A 14335-nucleotide genomic window follows, 5' to 3' on the forward strand; every position below is an offset into this window, starting at 1 on the left:
AAGGCTGCGCTGTCGTAAAATCTACCGAGGTTGGGCGGCCTACTACAAATACGGTGAGGCACTCGGCCTTGGGCGCATTGACTACAGACAACTTGAATTGGGATGGCGAACGTCGTACAATTTAAGTACTCCAATAATGTGATCACATCTGGCTGTGACTGTAGGTATTCCCCGAGACTATCTCAGCTTAATCGGCTCATTATTCTTCAGCCGTCCAAAGCATCCTTTCCACAACTCGTGTTCTTCGCCTAGGAAGTACGACAGATCGACTGTGTCCATCCCTGCCTCTTCATCCCCGTGCATTGTCTCGAGCTGCGATATGATATTACCCAGACCAAAGGCTTTGCCTACACTCTGCGTCGTACCAGCTTCAAGCATGACGTGCACAGCGTGTATATGGAAATGATAATAAGTCGGCTGATAATGAATGTAGCATTTGATTTCATCGGGCTCGACCTGCCCGGGCTCGAAGACCTTAGTCGCTGCCAGGACGACTTGGTCACGCACACTCTTGAGCCACGGAATGTGCTTTTTCTTGAGGTCTCGCAATGACCAAATGTTGCGCCGTTGCACCAATGCGAGAAGATGCATGCCTTCGACCGACTTGCGGTCCCAGTTGAGATCAGGGAGGAGAAGAAACCCTGATTCGGATGGTGAGTCCCAGTCGTACCGCGCAATGACATCTTCTTGTTCCGTGCGGCCTTCTAGGATGTTAAACACCCATTCCAGGCGGCCGGCGGCTCGCTGGCGCGCTACATACGGCTTGATATGCGTGGCGTAAATTTCTGAGGTCTCGGTCACCATGCGCACGCGCTGCGCTGAGTATTTTCGGACGTGTTGCGGCGTGCATGGGTAGATCAAATTCAGTTTCAGATCCGACAATTGTGAATCCGAGGTCGAGGCCTCGTGTGTTGAGGACCCTGTCGTTGTCGTGATCGACCGGTTGGCCATGTACCACCTGTAGATATCGTTGGCACCTAGGTTTTTGGTGCCGGTGAGCGAGGCCAGAAGGCTTGAGATCAAAGTTGGCTCCGTAGGGAAGGCCGCCCGCTCTAAGATGATGAGTGCAGGTTGAGCAGCGATAGTCCCGAGAAGGGATATACGCCGGCCATTCTGGTCTGTTGGTGTCAGTAAAAGTCCGGGAAGAGGAGTCTCGTGCATAGGACGTTAGACAAGGAAAGGTTGGATTAAATGCTTACCTTGATTTAGCACTTTCTCGAGTTGGAATTGAGGGACAAGGGCTTCGGCATCTGATTTGCTTTCCGGCTTAGAAGCCATCATGCCTTCCTGTTTAGGAACTACAGAAAGTCAATAAAAATATGAATCTCACAGCGAACCGGGATCAGCAGTTTCTAGTTGGTGATTCCAGGACGCCGGACAGTGTTGTTAGACGGCTGAACGCTCGGGGCAGAATGTCGCCAATTGACTGTACTAGTAGTGGAAATCAGGTGTAACGGAAAAGGCGATGGAGGGTACCCTCGGTCACACAAAATCCATACCTTAATTCACGTTTACGGCGAGTGATCCATAAGGTATACTACTAGTAGTAAGGCCGAGATTGACAGGGACACTTCAGTTGTGTGCCAGTGCGGAGAGAAGTTGTAAAAAGACCGTCATTTGAAAGGCTAGAGCGACAAAGTATGTACTCAGGACAAGCATTGAGCGGCCAGTTCGAATGTACGTTCCAACTTATTGACTCGGGCTCAGAGGGATTGCTCCCAAGAAGTAGCCACAGTTGTCCCTGGACAACACTTCTACCGAAGTTTAGGTATATAAATATGTTTATTTTGTCACTGATATTCAATTCTGCGTTGCGTTCCCCATCATAAAGTCGTGAGGTTTATCTGCAAGTCCCCGCGGTTCAAAGTACCCAGAAGCCAACACTTCTGGTGACTTCCAACGTTCCTTTCACAGCTTTCTATTGGTAGTATTCCGACGTGAACCTTGTTGCCAACACCTGAATGCCTTCCGCGCTTTGCAGATTCAAGTTTGTTGATTCACGACACGGACCTGCCAAGAGCCATCTCAATTTGGCATGTCAGCGCGTCATAGCACTCAGATTGAACATTCCCAGCCAGCAGGTATATCCTGCCACGCTCAACCATGACACTGGCAGATTTCAATCCGTCAGACAACATGCCCCTCTCTCCATCGGCACCATGCCCAAGGCAACAGAAAAAGACCTCGTTCCACCAAATCCGCCCTTAGACGCACCGGCGTTGAAGGACAAGAAGTTGTGCTTCTCTTATGAGATTGGCCGGGGCGAGATGGGTGTCCTCTCTTTTGAGCCATACAAAAGTCTCATCCTGCCATTCTGGGCATTTCGGACTGTTCCCATTGCACACAAATCTGCCAAAGCATTGTGGTCAATATTCGAGTCCTACGTCGAACGAGGTGACTTCGTTGGTGCGGACATGACGCGGAAATATATACAAATGGGCATGACTCGCGCCCGCCGGTACGCGAACCATAAAGGAGGTCGGAAGTATGGCAACGATGGCCAGCAGCTGGAGAAGTGGACCGAGGATGACGTCGATGGAAAGAGGAAGGAGAAGGAGGAAGCTAGCGAGCTCTTCAAACGGTATTGGCGAAGATGTACCAGCTCGGAAAAGTATCTTCAGATCAAGCAGGAATGGACCAAGTCGAAGAAAGACTTCATCAAGGCTCAAGATGCAGGCGCCTCCAAAGCATCGTAATAGAGAAGCAGCTGAACGGCTTGTATGACGGATGGTGCGCTTGGTGGACCTGATATTCTCGTGGTCGGTGCTGATCAAGCCTCGAGCATACCGATGTTGGCGCCATTGTTTGTCACAAGCGTCGTTACAGACTTCGAGTGGCAGGCAGATCTCAACTCCCGTTCCGAGCCTCATTGTCGGCGCCCAATGGTTGCATCTCAGCCTCAGGCTTGCCATGGATGGCTTCAGCAAAGCCTATCCACTCCTCGAGCCCCTTCACGAACAAGTCTTCTGGTCCAGGGGTCTGGTCGTGGCCCCATACCACCACTTCATCGAAGGAGGATAGCGTTTCGAGTATCTTGACCGGCTCGGGCGGCTCATCTTCTTCCTCCAGTATCTCAATATCCTCGTCCACAGGAGTATAGGCCGGGCGCGACGGATCTTTGATGGGCCGTCTCAAGTATTGATCGGTAGATTTCGCGACAATGCCTGCACCGACGTCAGTTCTCTTCTTTGTAGTCATGTCGAGGGGCATACCCCGATAAGCGGCCGGCAACTGTATAACTCTCCCTCGCAGCTTTCGACCCCGAAAATATGAAGTCTGCGTGCCATCTAGCAGGTTTGTATTAGTACTCTGAATCAGTACGGATAGAGTGGACAGTTCCTAAGACCTTTCTCGGCTTGTGGAGCCCAGTATCTTTTGGTCACCTTGGTCGGCCCGTCATGATGGATGCGGCATGGCAAGACGTTGGCGGTACATCTGTCCGAAGGATTTGCAGATGGTTGCAGGGAGAGCATGATCCTGTCGAAATACAGGTAATGGCCAGAGGGGCAAAGTTATAAAAACGTCGGTTCAAATACGTTCCGGGTGGATGTGCTGTGTACCTTAGGTAGTTTCGCAAGAGATTCGATATTGCAAATGCGGCTCGACGCGTCCCTGCATCACACGTCAACGCGACGCGCCAAAGATTATGGTGCAGTGAGCGCGCATTGGATCGGATCTGAAATGGCCGGTTCCACACTGGCGGATATACAAAATGACAAGGCTGGCTGTGGCAGGGGGTATCACGTACTACTCCAGGACTTCTGCCAATTTTCCTCAACGAGTGAGATTTTGAGTCTCGGGAGTTCATACTGTGCCATTCCATGATATTGCTAACGCAACCAGAAGTATATTACTCCATGGAGCTCTCTAAATACTGTCTCTTTGCTCGCTCTACTTTGATATTGTCTGCCCTGATAGAGTGTCCCAGTTCCTACGCAATGGCGACAGGTGTCTGTCAGGGCCTCTCTGTTGATCGGATGTAACCTCAAGCTGAACAAGTCTGACACTGGTGTTGAACCTTGAAATCCCGACTCTGCGAGACCATCTATATCCCGCACCTCATGAAGCAGGCCTCGCTCCACATGTCCTTGAAGTAGCCGCCATCATGACCCACGTTCTACCCATGGCTCAGACTCATGAATAAACTTGGGTGGTCGGCTGTCTTGAAACAGGTGTTATGGGGTAACGCTAGAAACTAGGCGCAAGAGGCTGGAGACATTGGAAAGCTCGGATATGCGGAGCTTCGTTGATTGAACGAAGGTAATATCGCCTTGTCTTCGAGGAATTGGAAGATAGGGTGGACACATGCCACGAGTTTGACAATACGCCTAGGCGCAATTCATAAAATCTTCCACACTTCATGAAGCCGAGGTCTTCAACACGAGAAACGTTGAATGGTAAGGCGATGGCCGTCGTAAGGCATGGAGCCATGGAAGTGTTGGGAGACAAACCCGGGTAATGCTCCCACTGGGTGGTTAGAGAGCACAATGAATTCTTAATCACACGATTTGGACGCCAGTTGCAGCATCATCGTTTCTTTTTCTTCTTTTTGTTTGGCTTCCGCGGCTTCCCTGTGCCGTCAGCGGTCTCGTGTGTCTCGGTGGTAGGTCGTGAAGGCCATCTCTTTGCATGTTCCCGTTCGAAAGCAGCCTTGTCCCGTCGGAAGAGCAGCATGCACGCCCGGGCATCTTCGACGCTTGAATGTTCTCCTTCCTGTATCTCAAGTCCCAGCAACTCTGACGCAAGGATCTTCAATCTGGGAGAACTACCGCCGGCCAATTTCCGGTAAGGTGGGTGTCGAGCTGTGTCTCGGATATCTCTTTTCGGATGGGTTATCATAAGCGCTTCAAGATCGTGTCGAATCGCATGGCCGATGATGATTCTGTCTCTTAGAATCCCTTCCACCTCTGCTCGAACCTCCTTCAGTGTTCGGGCGAACTTCATGTGTTTCGGAGCAATCCCACTGACATGCGTTCTCCAGTCTGTGACAGTCTCGACCGGGATGACATAAGAGTCGTAGACCTGATCGCCATTGTAGTTGACGATACTGACGCGCGCCAGCGCAGATTCCCGGTCTGGGTTAGGTCCTACGCCAACCATCTCGCAGTCAATGGCAACATATTTACCCAGTTCAACGCTGTGAGGCGATCAGCGAAAGCCAGGAAAATGAAGAACGGAATGAACCCACGAACTGGACAACCCAGCATTCACACTCTCCGTTGTTTCCCGATCCGGCACTCTAGGGCGTGGGCCAGCGTCCGAAGCCTCCACCGCTTCTATGGTATTTGTTCTTGTTGCAGAGTGGCTAGCCTGAGCCATGTTCCTCTCGATACGCAGCCTCTTTCTAGGGTTCGGGACCAGCGCAGAAGGCCTGGAAATCTTGGGTTGACGTTCACGTTTCCGTTTCACGCCATTTTCGGTCGGGAGTTTCGGCGAGGGCTGGCTCTGTTCGGAGGCCTTGAGGGTAGACTGCAACCTCTTCCAATTCGAGGACAGGTTATCCAGATCCATCGAGTTGGAGAGATATGGGGTCAAATTGAGAAGCACCGACTTCCCAAAGGTTCGAGGACGAAGTTCCAATCGCCCGAAGATTTTCCGCCGTGGTTTAAGGAATATCATTTCTCCGCTCCGAGCCAATTCTCCACCATTGACGACCACTGTACTTCAACACTCCTCTACACGATATATTCTATACCACCAACGTGTGCACGGGAGGATCGAAGATGAGAGACAGCCAGGATCTCCGAGAATCATAGAACTGATATATCATAGGGGAGTTGTGGCACTTGATCCGTGGCACGATAAAACAAGTCACTTCTACGGCAACGACGCGAGTTCGCACTACCATCAGAATATTGCTCTTGAGTTGCCGACAATATATTGGACAGCCCCGTCTGTAACACGGGAAAACTGCATGTTGTGGAGGTACTTTGGCAGGAGCAACGCGAAACCATGTCCGAGACCAGCGCTCCAAAGAGCTCTTCTTCAGTCGCCTCGGGCCAGAAAGCAACAAACGTCCCGGGTGATGCAGACATCTCAGATACGCAAACAGCGCACTATTCTCCACCGTGGGCCGATTTGAGTATCATTGGGATAGCAGGATCTTCCGGATCCGGCAAGACGAGTCTAGCTGTCGAGATTGTACAGTCCCTTAACTTGCCATGGGTCATCATTCTGTCGATCGACTCCTTTTATAAGTCCTTGACCCCGGAGCAAAATGCCGCGGCCCACCGGAACGAGTACGATCTCGACTCTCCAAACTCGATAGATTTCGACCTGCTCGTCGAGAAGCTGCAAGAGCTGAAACAAGGGAAAAGAACCGATATTCCCATCTATTCGTTTCAAGAACATCAAAGGCTAGACAAGACCATCTCCATTTACTCGCCGCACGTCATCATCCTCGAAGGTATCCTCGCTTTGCATGATCCCAGAATTCTGAAAATGCTCGATATGAAGATCTTTGTGGAGGCAGATGCGGATGTCTGTTTATCGAGGAGAATTGTTCGTGATGTTCGCGAGCGTGGCCGAACAATCGAGGGCACCATTAAGCAGTGGTTTGCCTATGTCAAGCCTGTCTTTCAGCTCTATGTGGAACCACAGAAGCAAGCTGCCGACCTCATTGTGCCTCGAGGAATGCACAATATAATGGCAATCCAAATGATCGTCAACCAGACACGGCAGATCCTCAAGGAAAAGTCCATCAGGCACAAGGCAGAATTGGAGAGGCTGGGCCAACAGCTGGAGGATTACACTCTCTCGGAAAATGCCATCATTCTTGCCGGAAAGCCCCAAATAACCGGGGTTGCGACGATTTTGCGAGATCCGTCAACTGCGCAAGTCGATTTCATTTTCTACTTCGACCGACTGACTGCCCTATTGGTCGAAAAGGCTCTGGACTGCCACAACCACGTCTCTACTGATGTTATCACTCCCCAAGGTTACAGATACTCTGGTCTGAAATCCGCCGGTAAAATTTCTGCCGTCGTCATCCTTCGGGGAGGAAGCTGCATGGAGACAGGTTTAAAGAGGACGATTCCCGATTGCCTAACTGGTCGACTTCTGATACAATCTAATTATCGTACTGGAGAACCCGAGTTACATTATCTGAAACTTTTCCCAGACCTGGACAAGCATGAAACGGTCATGCTGTTGGATCCGCAGATGCCCAACGGCGGCGCCGCTTTGATGGCTGTCAAGGTTCTTGTCGACCATGGTGTCGCTGAGAGCAGAATTGTCTTCGTCACTTGTCTCGCAGGCAAACGTGGCTTGAAGAGACTGATGACCGTCTTTCCCAAGATCAAGGTCGTCACTGCAGATGTCGTGGAGGACAATGAAAAGCGATGGATTGAAGAAAGATATCTCGGCTGCTAGCTGGAGCCCAAGTTTACGATCAGGCCTTCACTGTGGAGAATATCATCTTCTCATGTATGGGAGGTACAGCAATATTCGCTTACATGGTCCTTCGAGTTGTTCGACGATGTGGTGTTCTCTACAAGCAGCAAAGCCTTAGCCCTCGCACTCATCGAGATCACCTGGTGATCAAGACACAAGATACCTGAGGGAGTGGCAAGTGTGACCACAAGGCTACAGCTTTCAACGCCGAATGGCCACGGTACTCGAGGTCGACTTGGGGTAGTCACCACAGTGTTCGCTTGAACCCAGTTTGCATTGCGCCGGAAGGAGAAGAACAGTCTTGGATGCGACCGCCTGCTCGGGCTTCGGATATCAATGTTCTCTTGAGGCATGAGGGTGGCATCACGCGGCTCAATTTGGTGTTCCATAAGTGGTTGCTCACGATGTGCCGATTGCTATGCGCCGAAGGGGCTACCAGCCCAGCACTCAACGAATGCAATACTACCGGTCGACGTCCAAGGACATTCTGTGCCCAAGAAGCAACCACTCGGGGACACTGAAAACACGAAGTGTAGCAACGAAGAGTACTGAAGCATCGAAGTGACGGGTCAACGAGAGCTGCACGAAATCAGCTGCAACACGGGGGACGTCGTGCGCTTCTGACCGAACGCGGCCATTACTCGAAGCACCTAGGAACTGTGAATACAGATGTACAGCAAGCAACCATTGAGGCATGGTCAATTATCTCGCTTGGGAGAGCACCACTACTCCAAACATCTTGCAGGAAAGGCACTATCATGGATGTTCTTGGCCCATTATACGACAGTGGCTCATCGCGTTCAGCTATAAGATAGACTCTTGTAGGACGCCAGGCAGATCTGAACACAGGACATGTTATATCTCGAGATTCATCCAAAAGGCCTACTTCGCGTAACCGTGCACCCTGTGGCACGGTTACTGTCTAGGAGCATGGCGCATTTAATACTTCACCGTAGTAATTGAACATATAGAGCGGAGTATATCTCCAGATATGTATTTTTGGACCGGAGAGACGCGCCACCTCATGTGCCTGGGAAGAAGTCACATCGACTACCAACTGCAGTCTTACAACTTGCTGCAGCATCGGACAAACCACCTCTCGATTCAACAATACTCCCGATACTGCCGTCTTCAAGAGTACAGAAATTCCCCCTCTCCTGAATCTTGATTGAGCTCGCAATCCGTGTTACAGTCTTGACAATCGACGCCGTCAAGGCTTCAGCCCGATTCAACCTCGACCTCATCCTCAATACATATTCTGCAATATCATTCCACAATCAATCATGGTACGCTTGCATACCCCTTGATTCTGCCCACGTCTTACTTCGCTTCTCATATACTCCTCATTGATCTCCCCCCCGTTTCTCTCTATACGACTGAACCCCCCAATCTAATCATCCCTTGCTCTCTTTCCAGGCTCTCCGTGTCGCCCCTCCTTCCTCACACCCGAAAAGCACAACCAACACGAGCGCCAGCAAACTCGGTCCGAAGAGCCAAGACACGCTCGACCGCGGCGCCCCCTCCGCTCCAGGTGTCCACGATACTCTACGATCATCACTACTCAGCTCGGACGACAGCACCAGCACCACCAGTAAGATCACCTCGACACATCCCCTGGAAGCCCGCCTCGCGCAATGGACTGCCACGCAAGAGACGACCCGGATGAATCTGTTAAGACGCAACTTCGGCATTGCCGAGCCACTGCGGCGGGGGATGGAGCTGAAGATGGTGCGCGATGCCGACTCGTTCCGGCCCACCGTACTGGGTGCCCCGGGTCGACTGCACGAGGAGATCTTGACGAACCGCGATGCCGAGGTCACTTGGGAAGATGTGTATCAGGGTCAAGATGGGTTGAGGCTGGGGCTGTCGGGTGGCGGAGACGGGCAGGGCGTGGGCTGGACCGATGAGATGGAGCGAAAATTGGGCATGGGCAAATGGTAGAGCGCTGCTGAAGGATACAGTCAGGGAAAATGAGCTGGCCGTGCGAAGGGGGTACTGGGTTTCAGCAAGCGGCGTCCATGAACCACGAGCATGGGCTGGCCATACCATGAGAACGAGCCTAGGTATCCAGGGTCCTGAGAAGATCAGATAATGGCGTGTGGTGGTGTACTATTACGAGGCATACTGGTAGAGCATTGACTGTGAAGCCAAGAGGATCGGGAGCCAGAATCAAGTCCAAGGCTCAAGGTTTAGTTTTCAAAACCAACAGCACACTTCCCTGCTCTGTTTACCACCCATATCCACAAGGCGACGGGAAGGGACCTACTTGGTCGAACGTAGGTCAGGAGATAGTGACGCAAGCATGAGCATTGTGTACACGTGTATGTTCATCTAACATCACGAAGCTGAGAAAAAGTAGACGACAATAGATCAAAACTTACAAACCCCGAGGCCACAAGGAGACGCTGCGCATACAAGAAAACTAACCTCCACTCATTTCTTCGACGTTCCAAACGTGTATATATCTGAGGATGCGAATGGGAAGGAGAAGTATATCAAATTCCAGCCAGTTATGTACGCCTTGTGATCCTACCCTCTTCGCTGTCCACTATCGTTCTCTCTCGCTAGTCAACGCCCTGTCAAGTACGCGGCCATATCAATCCCTTTCTTACTTTTGCTTCGAGGACCAGCCCACCTCTGATGGGGATGCCTGAGCATTATAGATAGCAGACTCAGCTGCACCGAGCGACCACACCGATGCGATTCACTCACTTGCGTGGGTTTTCATTTCTGACTGTGGTCCCCCGACTGCTCTTCACACATGCAAACTTATCCCCTTTGCCTTCACCAGTCTCCATCTGCAAGCCCCGTACTTTGTGCCAAAATACATTTCGATCTACCAGCGACACCGAAGCAAAGAATGCGGTCTGCCGTTCGTTCGAAAAGGGGGGCGTTGACAAGAAAGATATCTCCGCCACCAAACGCAGGTCAGCGCCCGTTTCAGGAGTATCACCTCAGCAAATGAAGTATACAAATGAAGCATTGAAGCCGATATTGATCCGTCCACCAACGCCGCGCCGTTCGAAGAAAAAGCGACTCGACCAAAGCCATGAGCCAAATGGTGCACAATTGGGATGATATAGTCGAGAAAGAAGCGCTCGAAAAGAAATAGCACTTGGGTTCTGAAGCCTTCACCATATGTGGTTCATGTATAGGTGTGCTCCCAAGTGAGTTCAGGTGCGTCGCATCAGATGAAACATGTCTGGATCATAGAAATCTCGCTCCATCGAGAAGGCTAACAGATCACATAATCACGCAACGACATCCAGGACTTCTGTTCTCGGATTCGCGAGGGTTTGTATAGCTGGCCTTGCCACCTTTCGCGTCCTCTTCCTCAATATAGTCTTGTGGTTTGATGGTCATGTGAAGTACGTTAGGCAGATCAGGGCCAAATTTATAGTCTGCGTGCAAGCGGGTGATTAGCATTTCCTCATTTGTACAATGGTAGTTGTGAACGTGCTTTACCTTTCAGTGATGTCTTATCATCCAACAGCTTGCCCATGCTGATTAACCTAATATAGTTGGGGCTGCTAGGTTTGGCTTCCCACTCTTCCCGCCATTCGCGCAGGATCAGTTCCTTCAGATTATAGACACTCAAGTTGAAGGGGTCGTTGTCGTCCACATTGACATTGCGCTTTGTGAGATATCTGCCATCCAGTCTAAATGGATGTCGGGCTCCGGAGGTCAGGAGCAGAGTCAGTGTCAGAACCGGCCCTGTGGCTTCACCATCTTTGGCGGGGACTACTGGAGAGTCGGACGAGGGTCCAATGGCTGTAGAAAATGTTCTCGCTACCGGTTGGGGCTCGGCGACCGCAGGAAGAGGAGGAGGAGGATTCATCGATTGATCGATTGCAGTGTTGGTGTCGGTTCTGGCAGGCCCTCCGACTGGTGGCAACGAGGATGGTTGAGAATCGGAAGGCGGCGGGTTCGGAGGAAGGCTAGACATCTCAACGGGTGAAGGAGACGGAAGAGCCTCCTGCGGACGAGGCTGTTGCTGGGGAATGTCCTGAGCGGCGGAGCGAGCATCCGACACTTGATCGGGTTGGCCGGCAGGAGTGGTCGAATTCATTGCTCCGAGAAGGCGCAAAGAGAGATCAGGCGGGCGAGTAACAGCAGAGACGCTCGCCCAGACAAAGTAGATGCGCGAGACAGTTGAGCATGAGGCGAGTGGTGAGGACCGCCGCTAACTTTCCCAAATAAACAGGATATCGAAGAGGTTTCGGTATGTATTGGGAGACTGGAGATTGAAGGGACCGATTGCTAGCGCACCTGGCACTGCGATTGGAGTGACTGGAGTAGGATCTGCTAAGGGGGAGGGAGGGATGAAGAGGTAGCTGAAGGGTGGATGGTTGGGTTGGACGAGGGTGATGGATGAATCGAATGATTGATGATTGATGGAATGATGGAGGAAGGATGGGCTGCAGGGTGCGAGAGACTGTGGCAGGTTCGGTCTGATGCGCCCGACTAATCAGTTGTTGGCGTCGTAGCAGGTGCCGGTCAGTGGCACGTACATTTGCGGCTGGCTCAAGTAGTAGTAGGTAGTAGTTTGAAGGGCAGGAAAAGGGGTCAAGGAGGATATTGATCAGTCAATCGATCGATAAGTTCACGGAGTAAGGTGGCTTGATTGTCTACCTGTGTAAGTAGGGAATAATAAGATCCAAACTGATCATAAGGAAACCAGTCAGTATTTGTGATGCCGCTGTATCGGAGTGGTGATATGATGGTTACGGAAAGAGAGATATTGGAACACACCGAGGTGGATGTCGGGGAGCATTCCGGGGTGTGTCTGTAGGGCGGGCGAGTCTGGACCTACAGTACCTAGGAATGCCGTTTCAGGTATGGTAGATGGGCGTAGGAGGCGTAGAGAGCGGACAGCACACTGAGACAATACCCAAATGTTCGGCTTTCTGGGGCGCCGCCCAGGTACAATCATGCAGTTGCCAAATCACAATGCCAAACCCACCAGTTAAGGTGCCCAAACCCATGTTATCACCTACAGTATCTAATAAGCTAGGGGGTGTTCCAGGGACACATCCTCCCTAACTCTGCACGTACAGTCCCATGGCAGAGGGTTAGAGAGGCTCATTATTAGGCTCCCTAGCCTAGGGAGGCCTTTGGCGACACCTCAGGAACCCATGGTACCTACCTACCTTATAGGCTTGCCAGGTAAGGTACCTCCATGTACTCAACTGGTGGCAAGGTTCAAGGATCTGCCGACACTTCATCCAAGCAACAACCGTACCTGAACAAAAGGATCCCTCCCTACATTTTGGCAACGTATCACCGCCACTTCTCGGACCTTCACTGGGTGTCGCGCTCTGCCTCCCTCAAACTACAGCAAACTTAGGTAAACTGAGGTCGAGAACATCCCGTACTCGAGGCTTGCACATCAATACAGAACCCCAGAGCCTGTCCGTATAGATACCTTCGCCACCAGCTTCGACAGACTACACCGGTCGAAGCGCGCACATCATCTGAAATATTTGCTTCTCGGAAGGATTCGCCGTACTTGTTGATATTCGCTCACACCCATCCCGCATAACTGCCGACGTCTTCCAACCTAACACCCTCCTTTTCCTGCTTAACACCCAACAACTTCACATGCCCGATCGTGGCTCCAGTATCACTGTGACTCTTCCATCCGCCCAGACGCTGCTGAAGCGCTTGGACGGCCTCGCCATCATTCTTGACCAGTAGTGCGACGGCGTCGTATCCTCCAGCCCCCGGGGCAACTCCTCCCACCACCCCAGGCAAGGCTGTACAGTAATCAAGCAGCTCCGTAATGACCGGCGGTTCGATAGGCACTCCCGACTTGGTCGACATCTCTCGCACCAGACTCCTAACCGTCGAGATGATATCAGCCAGTCCCTTGAATTCCTCGGATTCAATTCCTTCATGCTGGGCCAGGCGCCGCAGTTCCTGGCAGAGCTCGTCGGTCCCTTGCTGCAGAGCGTTCCATAGCAGATCAGCCTGTCCAGCTTGTTCTTTGCGCCATTGAAGCACCTTGCGCACCATACCAGGTGTCTCGGAGCCGCAATCAACATCGCACATAACCAGGAGCAGGCTCTCCGGTATCTGTACCGCCCGACTCGCAACCTCCACATCCCACTTCCGGTCCATCTCGAGATCATCCACGCAGCGGTGCAGTCGTTCGCTAAAGCCAAGTGTCGTGGGCTCTCCAACCGCTTCCAGGATCGTAGGGGTGAATCTCCGGTAGAGACAAGAGCCATATACGGCAGCAGCGACATCGAATCCAGACCCGACTTTCCCTTGAGCAGCGCAATGAGCAGCCTGTGCTAAGTTGTGGATGGTCTGATGCTCTAAAGAAGACTCGACTCCGGACCTAGTCGCATGGAACGCGAGCAGGGCAGAGACAAGAGACGTGACCAGCGCTGCTGAGGATCCCAGTCCTGTCTTATGGGCGTCGGTCAACTTCACCCCGAACTGCGTGAAGTTCGACTGTACCGCCGTAGGACGTTTGGAGGTCTCCGTAGATTGAGAATAGTAATCGTCATCGGCAAGAATGGTGACTTTGAGGCTGGCCCCGATCTCTTTCGACACATGCGCTAGGTATGTGAGAGTATACAAGAGTGTCGTCTCAACGAATTTGTTTGCGGTTTGCGTGTAATCAGGGTGGTCCCGAACCTGTCTGACGTTGACCACCGCGTGGTCGTCATTCCTCGTTTCTGATACTTCATACAGCCATCTCGCGTCGAGGAACTGGGGTGACTGAACGAGGATAGTGGTTTCCGTCAGGGCGGTCGGGACATCCAGCCATGGCTCGATGTGGACATGGATCCGGGCGTTGAGGCCGAACACAAGACCTGTATGTCTGCGATCAAGAACCAGAAACCCGCCGGCGAACAGTACTTTGCCAGGTGCCGACACGGCCACTGCCTTTTGTGGCAGCATCGGTCTTTGCACTCAATCGAGTTGGAGTTCT

At 51.9% G+C, this 14335-nt stretch overlaps 8 protein-coding genes across 8 annotated transcripts; 3 read left to right on the forward strand and 5 right to left on the reverse strand.

The window, feature by feature from the left end:
* Positions 1–177: 177 nt before the first annotated feature.
* Positions 178–1278, reverse strand: A1O1_02828 (uncharacterized protein; the record flags this gene model as incomplete). Its single annotated transcript, XM_007723736.1, has 2 exons — positions 178–1118; positions 1200–1278. 2 exons carry the CDS (start codon positions 1276–1278, stop codon positions 178–180), a joined length of 1020 nt encoding a protein of 339 aa, XP_007721926.1.
* An 881-nt stretch (positions 1279–2159) lies between these two features.
* A1O1_02829 (uncharacterized protein) lies at positions 2160–2696 on the forward strand (the record flags this gene model as incomplete). The annotated part of the gene is made up of 1 exon (XM_007723737.1): positions 2160–2696. The coding sequence occupies one exon, from the start codon at positions 2160–2162 to the stop codon at positions 2694–2696; it is 537 nt and encodes a 178-aa protein (XP_007721927.1).
* A 151-nt stretch (positions 2697–2847) lies between these two features.
* On the reverse strand, positions 2848–3473 carry A1O1_02830 (uncharacterized protein; the record flags this gene model as incomplete). Its single annotated transcript, XM_007723738.1, has 3 exons — positions 2848–3164; positions 3213–3287; positions 3347–3473. 3 exons carry the CDS (start codon positions 3471–3473, stop codon positions 2848–2850), a joined length of 519 nt encoding a protein of 172 aa, XP_007721928.1.
* A 1054-nt stretch (positions 3474–4527) lies between these two features.
* A1O1_02831 (uncharacterized protein) lies at positions 4528–5511 on the reverse strand (the record flags this gene model as incomplete). Its single annotated transcript, XM_007723739.1, has 2 exons — positions 4528–5137; positions 5189–5511. 2 exons carry the CDS (start codon positions 5509–5511, stop codon positions 4528–4530), a joined length of 933 nt encoding a protein of 310 aa, XP_007721929.1.
* Positions 5512–5952: 441 nt separating this feature from the next.
* A1O1_02832 (uridine kinase) lies at positions 5953–7371 on the forward strand (the record flags this gene model as incomplete). Its single annotated transcript, XM_007723740.1, has 1 exon — positions 5953–7371. One exon carries the CDS (start codon positions 5953–5955, stop codon positions 7369–7371), a length of 1419 nt encoding a protein of 472 aa, XP_007721930.1.
* Positions 7372–8675: 1304 nt separating this feature from the next.
* Positions 8676–9333, forward strand: A1O1_02833 (uncharacterized protein; the record flags this gene model as incomplete). The annotated part of the gene is made up of 2 exons (XM_007723741.1): positions 8676–8678; positions 8809–9333. 2 exons carry the CDS (start codon positions 8676–8678, stop codon positions 9331–9333), a joined length of 528 nt encoding a protein of 175 aa, XP_007721931.1.
* A 1302-nt stretch (positions 9334–10635) lies between these two features.
* On the reverse strand, positions 10636–11461 carry A1O1_02834 (uncharacterized protein; the record flags this gene model as incomplete). The annotated part of the gene is made up of 2 exons (XM_007723742.1): positions 10636–10793; positions 10858–11461. The coding sequence occupies 2 exons, from the start codon at positions 11459–11461 to the stop codon at positions 10636–10638; spliced, it is 762 nt and encodes a 253-aa protein (XP_007721932.1).
* Positions 11462–12915: 1454 nt separating this feature from the next.
* A1O1_02835 (uncharacterized protein) lies at positions 12916–14304 on the reverse strand (the record flags this gene model as incomplete). Its single annotated transcript, XM_007723743.1, has 1 exon — positions 12916–14304. One exon carries the CDS (start codon positions 14302–14304, stop codon positions 12916–12918), a length of 1389 nt encoding a protein of 462 aa, XP_007721933.1.
* Between the last annotated feature and the right edge of the window lie 31 nt (positions 14305–14335).

This window comes from Capronia coronata, assembly GCF_000585585.1.
Source record: "Capronia coronata CBS 617.96 chromosome Unknown acBCG-supercont1.2, whole genome shotgun sequence".
NCBI lineage: Eukaryota > Fungi > Ascomycota > Eurotiomycetes > Chaetothyriales > Herpotrichiellaceae > Capronia > Capronia coronata.